We start from the raw sequence: 14,720 nt of genomic DNA, 5'->3' as shown, positions 1-14,720 counted from the left end.
AGCTTCCAGACCTTGCTCCGTGGTTCCAGCGTCCAGTCCCTGACCAGATCGATCGATGCCTGCAATCACGGCGGGAGATGGCACCATAAACTTGTTATCCTGGCGATGGTCAGCGAATGTCCATCTGGATGACCAGAGTAGACAGTAAGTGACAATAAGCTGTCCGGCCTGGGGCCCTGGGGTTTGTTTATTGACCTTGTCGTCTTCAATCGGTGCTAAAAATAAAAATTCCAGACTCCGAAAATTTTTTTCCAGTTACGGAAAAAAAAAAAAAACATTAAAAAATCCAGTAACCGAAAAATATTTCCAAAAACCAAAAAAAAAAAAAAAAGTCTTGAGACTAGAAGAAGTGTCTAAGAAAACCAGTCTAAGATCCATGCTTCTGTTTTTCTGGCCTGTCTTTCCGTGTGATTGCACCAATCTTTTATCCGTCGTGCACTTAGGTGCGCACTCTGTCTCACCGTCGGCGATAAAAGCTGCCATTTTTCTCTTTCGGCTGGCACCTGATTTGCGCAGATTTCTTTTTCTTTTTTTTGTCTGCACCAAACAGGACTGGTTCTAGCGTTACCCAACTGTAATTGTCTAGTGGCTAGGTGTTTGTTTTAACCAGTACTACGCGATTTCGTCATTTTTTAAATTTTTTTACAAAATAAATTTGTTTTTAGAAAATCTGAATTCGATTTTCTCTGACATGTCAGTTGCTATAACCTCCTCCCTCCCTCCCCCACACCCATCGCCCCCAGACCTCATAAAAACTCTTTAGATCATTTACAAAAACGCGGATGCTAGTAAGAATTATATGATCTTAATAAAATGCTTCTTAAATACTCCGATAATTGCGAAAGCGGTCGCCCGAAAGAGACTGTTTTACTCGTATCTTAATCCTAACCCTAACTCTTATACAAAACCATAACTTTAACTCTTACACGAACCCTAACTTTAACTCTTACACGACCCCTAACCTAACTCTTACACGAACCCTAACCTTAACTCTTACAGGAAACCCTAACCTCAATACTCACCCCATCCTTACCCTAACACTGAACCTACCAGCGATACGTACAGAACCATTCCACCTTCCATCTTGTGCCCAAGGTTTACATATAAACATCACTTTCCCAACCTTAATGTATGTACCAAACTTAACTCTGCACATCATCTGTTTTTTTGTACAGATGCGAATGTATCGCACTCCATTTCATCTTCCTGCTATAAATAAATTCACAAGATAAGCTTACCCCGGTGGATCTGGAGTTTGTATTTTTAAATCAGCCCGTACCCCCACCCTCTCCTAATGCCAATAGTAGAACTTATCCCTTGGGTTATAGGCAGCATCTACACCAGATGGAAAAATAAACTTAAGAAAAAAAGACAAACCCATTCATGTTCTAGCAATGTAGGAGAACGTACGTAGGTGTTAAGAGTATAACCAGTGACGTCTACCCCCCCACCCCCTAAATTGCATGTGTTCAGGTACAGGTTATATCAGCTAATCCCTCCCCCCCCCCCACTACGCTGCCGGAAAATAAACGCATAAACATTAGTATTTAAAATGTACGCCAGACGTATACATCACGCGATGTGACACTGTGCGATTTGCTCGTGAGTACTTACCTCCCTTCTCCCCTTGTTCACTGTGTGAAGGTGAGCGTTCAAGCGGAACACCCCCCCCCCCTCCTATACCCCACACCCACGGGTAGGCGCACAATGAAATTCGCCAGTAAATCATGGGTACACCGTGTGCCAACGACTGCCTTCCACTTCCCAAATATCATTAAAATTCTTCACCAGAGAACAAGTTGAAAGACGAACAATCGGGATCATTTTTTTCCCCTCCTCTTTTCTGAAAAAATCCACCACTCGCTCTCCCACTCCGTGTGTTTCTCTCATTCTTTTCTTTCGTCTTTTGTCACTCTCTAGCTGTTTTTTCCTGAAACTAGTCAACGAATCCAAGGAAAACTAAAACAAGAATCTAAAAACAAAGTATTGGAAGTGGAGGTAAAAAAAAAAAAAAGAAAATTAAAGAAATTTCGGTAAATAGATTTTTTAAAACCAAATTTTTTAGAACGGAGTCTAAGAAAATTGGAAGTCTACGATTGGAACGCTGTGTTGCATCCGTCTTCTGCCTGTAGGGCTCACGATGTAGACTCGCACGTGCGCTTACCTTTAATGGGAGGGGGGTGGGGCACGGGCTATTGTGGTGAGACGGGGCGAGAGACATTTGGTCTTGTCTGTCTGCGTGTTAAGTTGGTCTGGTCTGGACTTCAGATGCACAGGCGTAACCGTACAACCAGACCCGTGCGGCCTGACCCGTGTGGCCTGACCCGTACAATAAGATCCATACAGCCAAGCCCATACATCTATACACATACAACCAGACACACACAATGAAAGAAAGCCTAATCGGTAGGAACTAATCTAGACACTGACAGACCTAGCCTGTCTTACCCACATCGGCAAAGCCGTTTTAAACGTGTATTACACATGCGACCATTTATCAAACAATGACATTTTACATAATAATAAACACGATATTTTAAGTCTCGCAATCATATTTTTAAGTTAAACTTAAGAACATAATGTATTCAACGGTCATATTTCCCTATATTTTCAATATCAAAACCAATTTTTTATAATCCTTCATACTGCAACCATTTTTAAAAAATCGGCTCTACCCTCAGCTATAAGAGAAACGCCCCGAACATTTGAAGATGGGGGTACAAACATGGCCCCCCGGGGGTCGGAGCGCATGCCCCATTGTATAATCCACTTCCGTCTAAGTTTTCAAGCAGCAGTTCTCGGGGCATGTGCCTCTGACGTACGGGCACATATGCTCCTGTCTAGCGAACGACAGCGGCTTAAATTGAGAACGAAATGGCGCTGAAATGCAATGAACAAAAATAATTATAGTACCTGCCTCGGCGCAACTTGGGGTTACGTCAAGGGGAGTAAGCACAAACTACTTGAGGCCGACCAACAGGAATAGTGCAACTAGGGGGAGTTAATTCATGCTGTGTAGTTTTAAAATGGAGGAATAACATAAAAAATATATATAAAAAAACATTACCGTTCTTGGTAATATGCATGGTGCCATTTTTGTTCAAAGTCTGATCTGTGGTCGAATAATTAACGACACAAGGGGGTGGGGAGGTTAATTGTTGAGTGGAGAATGGGGGTTATTTATGTCGTACCTTGGGGACGGGTTCAACTGTTACGTGGGACCCACACCAGCCGTGACTAAGAGGGCATGGTCCCCACGCTCCACTGATCGCCAGGCTTACATGCATGGCTGGTTCTTTTGTTCGGCCCTAGGATCGAATACTAGTGGGGGAATTATGTTTTTTTCCCCCGCTGTTGTTTTGCGGTCCAGTCTAGTAGGGGTGTTGTATTTCTGCATTGTTACAGAAATATTTTTTTTTATGTCGAAGATCCGTTGATTACTTAAATGACAAATTGGTTATTGGTTTTTTTAATTTATAAGATCAATGCAGCACTATTGATCCATCTAACAGACATTGTATAAACAATGATTCATATTTTTTTTAGGTTTGTAATACCAACTCAGTTTGTTTATAAAAAAGATTAATTTTTCCGATGGTATTAAATAATAATTTGACCCTTCAAATTACAAACAAAATATAATCATGCTAATTACTTAATTACCCTGCTTATTTTACCCCCTATTGTTGTGACTCCAAACTAATCTTGTAACATTTTTCAAGCCGGATTGAGAAAAAAAAATATTGACACTACGAAAATTCACGTGTATATTAACTAATTATTTTAACAGCAACTGGCGGCCATCTTGGCTCGTCCACGCGCGCTTTTCTATAGCAGACGATTAATTTCTTTGAAATTTTCCGAGCCGGAGACTGGGGTTTTAGGCGGAGATTACCGCCTGCTGTTCTATTGACCAGTGCCAGATTCCAGGTCTCAGGCCTAATCGTCTGCCCTGGTAAGGCGATTTGGCTACACGGCGGTTGGGCTTTTGTCTACAAGACGCTAGGACTTGTCCTTCAAGACGCCATGACATTGTTTCTACAAGCTACAAGACACTAGAGCTTTTGTCTACAAGACGCTAGGACTTGCCTTCAAGACGATAGGACATTTGTCTTTCAAGACGCCAGGATTATTGTCCTACAAGCTACAAGACGCTAGAGCTATTGCCTTCAAGACGCCCGGACTATTGTCCTACAAATGCTATGGTGATAGTCCCGCCAGGTGCTATGGTGATTGTCTTTCAAGATGCTGATGAAATGGTCGAATCGACTTAACATGTAAACTGCCGATAAAAATTAAAATGACTTTTTAACTTGTCTGAGGTTACATTTATGTTTTCTTTTATCGTATTTGATAAAACTAAACATTTTACATTCTTGGAGCCGACTCAGCCGAATTACCTAACTTACATTGGTTGGGAAGTATTAAGGCGCCTATAAGCCCCCATAGCACACCACAATCTATAGAAACGGTGGTTCTCTTATCTACGGTTTTTATTAGAATACATTTCTATTGGAATGTCCTTCAGGACTTTAGGGACCAATGTCCTTCAGGACTTTCGAACGGATGAGGAATGATAACCCGGGACAGCAACCTATCTAGGAGAGACAGCTACAAAATTTTAGTAGTTTGTTCTTGGATGGACAAAGGCAATGAAGCAAATCTAAAAAGAAAATGCAGGCTGAAATCGGAGTCAACGGTCTATACGCGCCTAACAAATTGACACGTTATACTTAATTGTGTTTGATGAAATCATGCCCAACATTACAATTATCAACGAAGAAAAAGAAGATCTAAAAATAACGAAATTATCTTGTTTATGTTTCGCTTGAAATGGTAGGATCAGTTTATTGAGTTGTCCAACGAAATGACACCGTGATTGCAGTAGGTGTTAAGATACAAGTCCTGTTCTGCCCTTACAACTACAGACGGTGCCAACATAAATCTCGCATCTGGTCTCGTTTCAAATCTCGAATATCGTCCGGGCCTCGATGCCATTTTTTGCCACAAATTTAGCTTCGTTTTCGATGCGACATAAATTGCCAGTTAAGGCAATAAATTACCGGAGGAATGAGCATAGGACATAAAAAAATTATGTTAATTGATTGGGGCGATGGGGGGTGGGGTGTGTCTTTTCGCACTCATATCAAGCGTGGCCTGGCTTTTGTTCTCACGTGACTTATTAAATGGCGCGAAAACCTTCGTCAAGTTTCCGTGAAATGGCGACTTTAGTTTATTGCACGTGTGGAGTGATGTTTATTTTTACTGATTTTGTGTTACTTAAAAATATAAATAGTGCGCTATTTATGCCTGGTGGAGAGAGGTATTTTTAAACGATTCATGTGTGTGCTGTAGTTGTATGGACGAGTCCTCAACACTCTTTGAAATTCGCCTCATTTCCATGTCTCATTTACTTCAAATAAAAATAAAATAAAATAAATCACAGCCGCGGACATAAAAAAATATCAGCGCCAGAAATCGACCATAAAGATGTCCTCAGCACCGAATGCGAACAATCGGACCCTCGAACCCCCCTTGTGACACACAAGAGCGCACTTGGGGGGGTTGGAAACAATGGCCGCTCCCTTCCTAGTCCGTCCCCGTCCAAGCCTTTCTCAGCTGGTGCGCAGAGATTGTTCCCAGGGGTCCAATCCCGCCCCACCCCCTCGCGAAATCAGCCCCGTGCCCACATCCTGGACGGGGCGGATCGATTTACACACTGATCTTGTACTTTTCGATTTCCAGATCTCCTAAACTCGTAATCGCGTGTAACTGATCTAGGCTCAATTCTTTCGCCTGTCTGGTTTCATTAGAGTTATCTCTTTAGTTGATTGTACGTATCTCCCCTTATACAGAAAGTACGGTACGACTATGCTGTAATCTTATTCCACATAACACAATGAAACAACAATTCTGCTCTCATGCTCTCATGTTTAGATTTGTGTTATAATGTATTAGTTACAGTAGTAATTTTATTTTTGTTTTTAGTACCAGTTTAAAGTATCCCTAGTAGATTTTATGTTTCGGGATATTGTCTTCGGTTTGTATGTGTGTCTGTCGGCCATTGTGTTGTGTCCAAAATATCTTTCTTTAGTTGTTTTCGTGTTGTGATAGTCAAACAAATACAGCATATTAACATGTATATTTATTTATCTGTCTTAAGGTCGGTCAAATCCAGTTCTATCTATAGTTAAAAATAATCTAAAATTAAATTACACTAATTTTATCTGTCAGCGTGTGTGTCCGTCTTTAGGTTGATCCATGGCACATCCAACATTATAGAACACATTCCTATGTGGGTCCTTCGCTTAGTTGTTTAATAACACACATTAAACTACACATCTATGAAGCAGCACACTCAGTAGACAACACACCAATTAACAAAGAAACCCATTTAACAACACGTCTATTTTACAACACGCCTATTGACACAACACACCCTTTAAACAACAAACCAATTCACCAACACACTCAGTAGACAACACAGCCCTCTACATCAGTACGTAACGATTGACACGGGTCCAGTACATGCGTGTCGTGTTTTTATCCGCCACGACGGAAGATAAGTGTACCAAAACATGCATGCAGTTCTCACTCACATGCATGCAGCGTACTCACTCACCGTGCACATCGATCTGAAAATCTCTGATCTTGTTGCAGCGACACGCCCGCTCCCCCTTAGCACCCCCTCCCCCTTAATGTCCCTACCCCACATCCACATTTATAGTTACGCTCTAAAACACTGAGATAAAAGTAGGCTTATATAAAAAAAAAATCTTTAAAAAAAAAACTGCCTGTTTGAAGGATAGACTAGTTCAATATTCTAAGTATGCCACCATCTTTGTTTTGATTCTGTCCCACAGTTGTTGTAGAGGTCTCTAGTTGAAGGCTCGACAACATTTAGACCTGCCGTGTTTGTTGTTGAAGTTTATAAATAGAAGTGTGTGTTGTGTATGAGTGTGTGTGCATGTGTGTACGAGTGTGCTCATAAGCCTACGTGAGTTTAAATATGTATGTATGTATGGATGGATGTGTTTATTAATATAATATGTATTAGTGTGCTTGGGTATGTATATTTGTGTGTGTGTATGTATGTAGCGTGAACACTACTTAAATATTCAGTCTTTTCCTTAAGATGTTTGCATACTCAGCAGCGTAAGCTACTAACAACTTAAGCATGAAGCCTGTAAGAAAATCCAGTGAAGAGTGTTTTAAGCGAGTTAAGTTTGATTTCTAACTGAGAGTGGACGTAGGATTTAATGTGTAACATAGCCATAATTACGTTTTCCATTCAATACCTGGTTTTCGTTTACTTGATATGTTATAAACTTGTCTTAACTGTTATGGTCTTAATGTCTCTAAATTTCCCTTATACGTCTTTCATTGTTACATTCTTTAAAACAGTGTATTCACTCCCCTTCCCCCCTAAGGGCAGTAACCATGCTATCTAGTTTTCTTTTTGAAACACTGAGATCGATTTTATCAATACTTAACTCAGCTGAACCCAATGCATGTTGTGCAATCGGGATCCTGATATTAAAAAAAGAATAAATTTATCTTCCGTCTAGGGGTCACGGGCTAGGGGTCGCAAGTTCAGGGGTCGTGTGTTTGCTTGTTGATGTAAAACTTTAAGTTTGGGATCAGCTACTGTGACAAGGGACGCTACTCACAACCAAGCAATGAAAAAAAAGAAGGGAAAGAATGCATGCATTATCTTTGAATGAATGAAGACGATGGTTTCTATTTTTCTCCTCCCCCTCCCCCTCCTCTTGTCAATCCCCTCCACCCCCCTACCCCCCTCTCTTGCAGATAGCATCAGTGTTAACACCCGCTCTCTCTCGATCGATGGGCGTTTCCTATGGTAAGCGAGTGGAAGATATCGGGATTTTTAGGAGAGTTCTCATAAAATAAGGGTGGGGGGATGGGGAAATGGACAGGGGAGGAACCCCCCCCCCCCCCCTCCACCTTTCCAAGTGGGGGGGATGTTTAAAGATATGCTTTTGGAATAATATTCTGGCACAGATGTGTCAATGATGTAAAAAAAAAATTCCTTTCATTAGTGTAAAGATCTACCGACTTCGTTTATGGCAGCATCATTCCGTTTGGGGAATATACTCCGACGTTTCTGCCCGCGTAAGATGAAGAAAGAGCGAGAATCGTTCTGTGCTAATTAGTCCAACAATGATGACGGTTTTTTTTCCTCGTTCTGTTTTGCTAATGAACGGCCCCACCTGCTTGTTAGCTCAGAGAAAATACACCTCTAGCTTTGCCTTCAAGTCTGGTACTGTTGTCACAACATTCGATAATAAAACACGGATATGCCTGGTGATATGCGAATTGTTGGACGAAGTGTGTAAGGAAACTCCCGATGTTTCGAGATTTACCTCTGGTTTATTTTCTTCGGTACATTGTTGGGTGGGGAGGACGAGGAGAGTTTGTTGAGAAAAAAAAAAGATAAGAAGATTTTAAAGCTGGTGAAACGAAAAAAAGAATTAATGTTTTGTTTTTATTGGGTGTGTCGGTGACGTCATTAACGTGAGTATCGTGTCACGTGACGTGAATCTAGCTTGTGAGTGAGTGATGGTGTGTGCAGTGTTAGATCACGTGGAGTGTATGAGGTCTATTTTATCGATGACGTGACACATTCCGTCACGTACTATAGGTCTGGACTTCACACGTGAAAAAGTGCGTTCACAAGGTACTAATGATCACGTTAGTTTATTAAGTTTAGTAATGTTGACGTGGTCTTAGACACGCCGTTCTATTGGACGTGACAACTTTGACATGACCGAATATCGCATCAATCGCTTTAACCGGATAATTTTGAAATGACTGTAGATCACGATATATCTGTGCAGCACGCTATAACGTGGTGAGCTTAGACTGTTGGATTTAGTCAATTCTGAGTGAATTTCGTCGTGATCTTGACGTGATCTTGAGTTAGTCTATATATTTTAACAATTTGTGAATAGATCTATCACTTACCTGAAACCTAGTCTGTACTCTAGCTCTATAGATCACGTACGTGACCTCTACTCTCTAAAGATGACGTGAGCATATCACGCCGTGATGTCTCCATAAAAATGTTGACGTGAACATAGATCACGTCCGCGATGTCTCGCGATGCCTGCACTGGGCGAAGAGCCCCGTAATATGCGTCTCATCAACGAGCTCACCGAGCCGGAATTTTCCGGCAAGAACAATAGCAGCTGAGATATTAAAACCTGCCAAATTGAAAAGCCAACTTAGCGTAAGGTCTGCTCGCTGGAGCCATGTGAAAGATAATTTAAAACTTTAAGAGAAAGAGATGGAAGGGGGTGGGTATTCGCCAAAAAGTGGAGGGAGGGGGGACGACACTTCGCCAAAAAGGAGGGGATACTCGCCATAAGGGTACTCGGCGACAACGAAAATGATGAAATTAGGCCGTGACGTCAGCGTGTCCATTGTGGTGAAGTAACTGGGAGCGTTGAAAGATTTCTCGGGGACGACTTGCAGCTCGCTTCCAACTTCACCTTTTGCCCGGGGCCTTGCCACGTCAAGAGAAACACATTAAAACTTGTAATTTGATTTTTTTTCCCCCAAACTCGCATCCCAAAATGTTTTACTGTTTGTATCTGAGGCGTGGTCAGAGATGGGTTTTTAATTCATTTTTTTTCCTCTAAATCCGTGTAAACATGGGCTCATCGTAATTCGACACATTGATGATGTTTTTAGATGTTTTTATCCAGTTCTCAAATTTTCCTCGGCATTATTAAAACACAGTTTAATCAACATAATATCGGAGTCACAAATATAACTTAATTACTTTGTAAATTATTAAAACAACAACAAGGAAACACGCAAATGATTTAGGCAAGATATAAGAACAATCGCTTACACATAGGACTGTGATATAACTAAATCTAACGTAAAACCAGTTTGTGTTTCCAATACGTGTTTGAAATGTTTTCGACAAAGATGTGTGACAATGTGTTATGACGACTCGTTTTGCTGACATTAGCTCATTACAATTTTAACTTATAATCTGTATACATTTATAAGTAAGCCTACAAGTTCCTCATTTCGTTTTAAGTAATGTTTTGTTTTGTTTATTTTCCCAGATGGCAGCTTTGAACCGGAAGTGTACTCGCGTAGCAAGAGGGCCTATAGAAGTAAGTGATCATTGTCGTTATATATTTGGTGATCGCATACACCATAATTTAACATACTCCAGTTTACAACATAAACTTATAGACCGTAGCGTAGGGTGACACACACATATATGCCACATTAATACCAACATACTAAAACAATATAAAGCAGACAAACATACATGTCAACAGATCAGCGAATAAAACAGAATGTTCACAAAGTCTAATCCCGCTGGATGTCACGCAGATCTTGTTGAGTTTGACCAGAAATTCACGTGACATCACGATGTTACCTCATGCTGTTCTAGACACTATTCCACCCAGACATCAACCTGGGGGTTACACAATGTAAACAGTGCCGAGATACAGGCTCGTGGACCACAACACACCATCACCAACAAAGCATTGACTCACAGACCACAACACAATCACCAACAACACACTGACCCCAAGTTCACAACGCACCATCACCAACAACACGCTGACCCCAAGTTCACAACGCACCATCACCAATAACACATTAACTCACACACCACAACACACCATCACCAACAACACATTGACCCCCAGACCACAACACACAATCACCAACACATTGACCCAAGGACCACAACACACCATCACCAACAAAGCATTGACTCACAGACCACAACACAATCACCAACAACACATCAACCCCCAGACCACAACACACAATCACCAACAACACATCAACCCTCAGACCACAACACAATCACCAACAACACATCAACCCCCAGACCACAACACAATCACCAACAACACATCAACCCCCAGACCACAACACACAATCACCAACAAAGCATTGACTCACAGACCACAACACAATCAACAACAACACATCAACCCCCAGACCACAACACACAATCACCAACAAAGCATTGACTCACAGACCACAACACAATCACCAACAACACATCAACCCCCAGACCATAACGCACTAACAAGACATCATTCAGCCCTACACATCTGAAATGAATCCATGCCTCATACGGCTTTAGCACATACACTTCTCACGTCGAATATAGCATTAGATAATATCTCTTTTATAGACCAATAGATAAGATGACCACACACTTAATCCCTGCATCTTCACAGTAACATCAATATGTTGTAATAAAAACTTAAATTTGTGCCTAAGTAACGAAACAAACCTAAAACGATCCCGAAAAAGTCTGAAACATATTTGTTTACGATCACAATACAAAACGTAGATAGATATTTGTTCCCCCCCCCCTCTCCACATGGTTTATTTACAGAGACCTCCGACCCCACGTACACTGACCCCTCTGACCCCCGTCCTAGAGCGTTGTTTATCGAACTCAATCATTAATTTTTGAATCGCTCACCACATCACGTTTATCACCTACATCTCCAGGCACCCACTTGTGATTCGCTCACCCGTCAACGTTTGTTTTGCGCGCGTGCGTTTTCTCCGTGGTGTTGCGTGCGTGAGTTGCTAAATTTGGCCCCACCTCCCACCTACCCCCAAACTCAGATATCTATGGTAATAGACGATTCAAAGCTGTGAACTAGAGTAACTGTTGTATAAGTCAGCAAACCTACCAACACCCCCACACACCAGCCAACCTACACCCCCACATACAAGCCAACCTACCAACACCCCCACACACCAGCCAACCTACCAACACCCCACACACCAGCCAACCTACACCCCCACACACCAGCCAACGTACACCCCCACACACCAGCCAACCTACCAACACCCACACACCAGCCAACGTACACCCCCACACACCAGCCAACCTACCAACACCCACACACCAGCCAACGTACACCCCCACACACCAGCCAACCTACCAACACCCACACACCAGCCAACCTACACCCCCACATACAAGCCAACCTACCAACACCCCCACACACCAGCCAACCTACCAACACCCCTCCTTCAGCCAACCTACCAACACCCCCACACACCAGCCAACCTACACACCCACACACACCAGCCAACCTACCAACACTCCCACACACCAGCCAACCTACCAACACCCCCACACACCTGCCAACCTACCAACACCCCCACAGTCAACCGAACAATCACCTCCTCCGCCACCCCACCCCTCTTCCCCTACCCCCCTTCCCCCACTCCAACAATGACATTTGAATTCCCAGTCCCAGCCATAAACTAGCCATCAGCAGCGCTGAGAACAGCCAACAGTGGGTAAATAAGTCAATAGCCCGCTGCACGACAATTGATGTATTCCCTGTGCTGGTTGCTCTGGCAGTATGGTCTGCTTGCTCCCCTTGTTCACTCATCAAATCATAAACATTTTCAGGGTCATCTCCCTTTATTGGCTCTACAATCTATAACAATTAAGAGACAGTTATAATGGGGGTTTACGCTGAAAAGTTCGTGTTGCGAACTCATGAGATTTGTTCGAACGATTGGAGCCTGCGTAACGCGAAATGTTGTACGCGCACACGAAAAGAGAAATTTTCGGTCATTTAGTTGTGTTGGTGAGAATAAAAACCGTATCATGTTTTAACTAGCTGTGTGACATTTATTATTTTTGGAACAATTTTTACGGGTGCGACCGCAGTTGTGTATGAAATTTCTTTTTGGCGCATTTGCCAAATTGCCAGATCGTATTTTTTTGGCCAGTCCCACTTGGGAAATCTGGCAAATCTTTTTTAACCCGGAGATTCGATGCACTTCGTGTGCGTGTGTGTGTGTGTGTTGCGAGAGTGTATGTTTGTGTGCGCATGCGCAGAGCGTTAGACAGAGCCATAATCGAGTCTATCCCAGATGAGAAGGAAAGAATGCCAGACAGACACTTCTGAGACCGAACTAATGTCTGGGAGCTGCTAATGTATGTCTATGTCCTGTCAATGTCTGTGTATGTCTTGTCAACGTCTGTGAATGTCCTGTTCTGTTGGCATCCTGGCTCTGGGGACTCGATGTTTGGGTCAAACGTGGGCTAGTTGAGTCTAGACTAGACGTTCTGTATACTGGCCAGTTGAGTCTAGACTAGACGTTCTGTGCTAGTTGAGTCTAGACTAGACGTTCTGTGCTAGTTGAGTCTAGACTAGACGTTCTGTGCTAGTTGAGTCTAGACTAGACGTTCTCTGCTAGTTGAGTCTAGACTAGACGTTCTGTATATTGGCTAGTTGAGTCTAGGCTAGACGTTCTCTTATAGTTGAGTCTAGACTAGACGTTCTGTGCTAGTTGAGTCTAGACTAGACGTTCTGTATATTGGCTAGTTGAGTCTAGACTAGACGTTCTGTGCTAGTTGAGTCTAGACTAGACGTTCTCTGCTAGTTGAGTCTAGACTAGACGTTCTGTGCTAGTTGAGTCTAGACTAGACGTTCTGTACATTGGCCAGTTGAGTCTAGACTAGACGTTCTGTGCTAGTTGTGTCTAGACTAAACGTTCTGTTCGTTGGCTAGTTGAGTCTAGACTAGACGTTCTGTGCTAGTTGGGTCTAGACTAGACGTTCTGTACATTGGCTAGTTGAGTCTAGACTAGACGTTCTATTCATTGGCTATTTTTGTTCAACATAAGACTTCGGTTATTACTTATTTCACACGCCATGCTGTACTGAAGCAATTTTAAAATACCTTCCGGTCATGCGCACATCATATTTTTTAGGGTAACTCTACTCCTCCCAGATAAGACAGATTTAAAGATACTTCAATCATGAGCGGACCCATAGAAATTTTAATTAAGCGTTATGTTTTATAATGAGTGAATACGTAATTAAGTGAAGGATCAGGTGACATTTTCTACTTATGAAAAACATTTCTAACAGTTTTGTTTTTGTTATGTTTTTGTTTTGCATCTTTCTACATTCTTAAAACGTATTTAGAAATTATATATCACTATTATTTATAATCGCAAAAAAATATCTAAAAATAATTGGCTATCTTAATGTGCATTATGACGTAGTTTGGCAATATAATACGTGTAATCTATATAATAAAATAATTTTTTGTCCACGAAATAACGCGCCCATACGTAACGAGTGTGTTATGTTGGGGAAGTTGTGTGAGATGGATTTTCCCCATCGAATCATCTAAATGAGTGAGATCTTTTCAATCTGCAGAACGGTTCATTTCATGTACGGATTCAATTTTAATGAGCGTAGATGCGCATTACAGCATGTTTTTCAGGTTCTTATGGTGGGATTGATTAGCAAACTGGGGGGGGGGGGGGGGGGAGGAGGAGGAGGGGGGGGAGATGGGATGGGGGTTTGCCAGAAGCTAGTTATGTTATATTTAAGCTTGTGATCTCTGTGTGAGTTGATTGGTGGTGTTTCTTTCTCCCTTCACATAGTGAGACTGATACACGACAAAGCATTGTCACACCCCCATACATCATAGAAACCGGCAGTTTGGTTGTGTTACAGAAATCGTGAGCTTAGACCGTCAATTCCGGACTGAAAGATGACACTCTTTTGATATTTATGTCAGATTGCAATAACACAATCGTTAAATTAAGGCCTAATCGTAAATTTAATCTAACACTGAAACGTAATATAACCATGTGTAATTCAAACCATTAGCATACATCTAAACATAGTCCTATCTTACCAATATACCTACTACATT

General features: G+C 41.9%; 1 protein-coding gene across 1 annotated transcript in view; it reads left to right on the top strand.

Moving 5' to 3' along the window:
* LOC131948997 (uncharacterized) overlaps positions 1-14,720 on the top strand; it is a 245,209-nt gene that overhangs the window by 114,391 nt on the left and 116,098 nt on the right. Inside the window, exon 2 of the mRNA XM_059310747.1 lies at positions 10,101-10,151. Within this exon, the coding sequence (XP_059166730.1) occupies positions 10,101-10,151 (51 nt within the window). The remainder of the gene's footprint in view (positions 1-10,100; positions 10,152-14,720) is intronic.

The sequence above is a fragment of the Physella acuta genome, unplaced genomic scaffold (genome assembly GCF_028476545.2).
Source record: "Physella acuta isolate Inbredline_101_S28 unplaced genomic scaffold, ASM2847654v3 ptg000669l, whole genome shotgun sequence".
Lineage (NCBI taxonomy): Eukaryota > Metazoa > Mollusca > Gastropoda > Physidae > Physella > Physella acuta.
The sequence above is the reverse complement of the archived record's forward strand: the minus strand, read 5'-3'. Positions and strand labels throughout refer to the sequence as shown.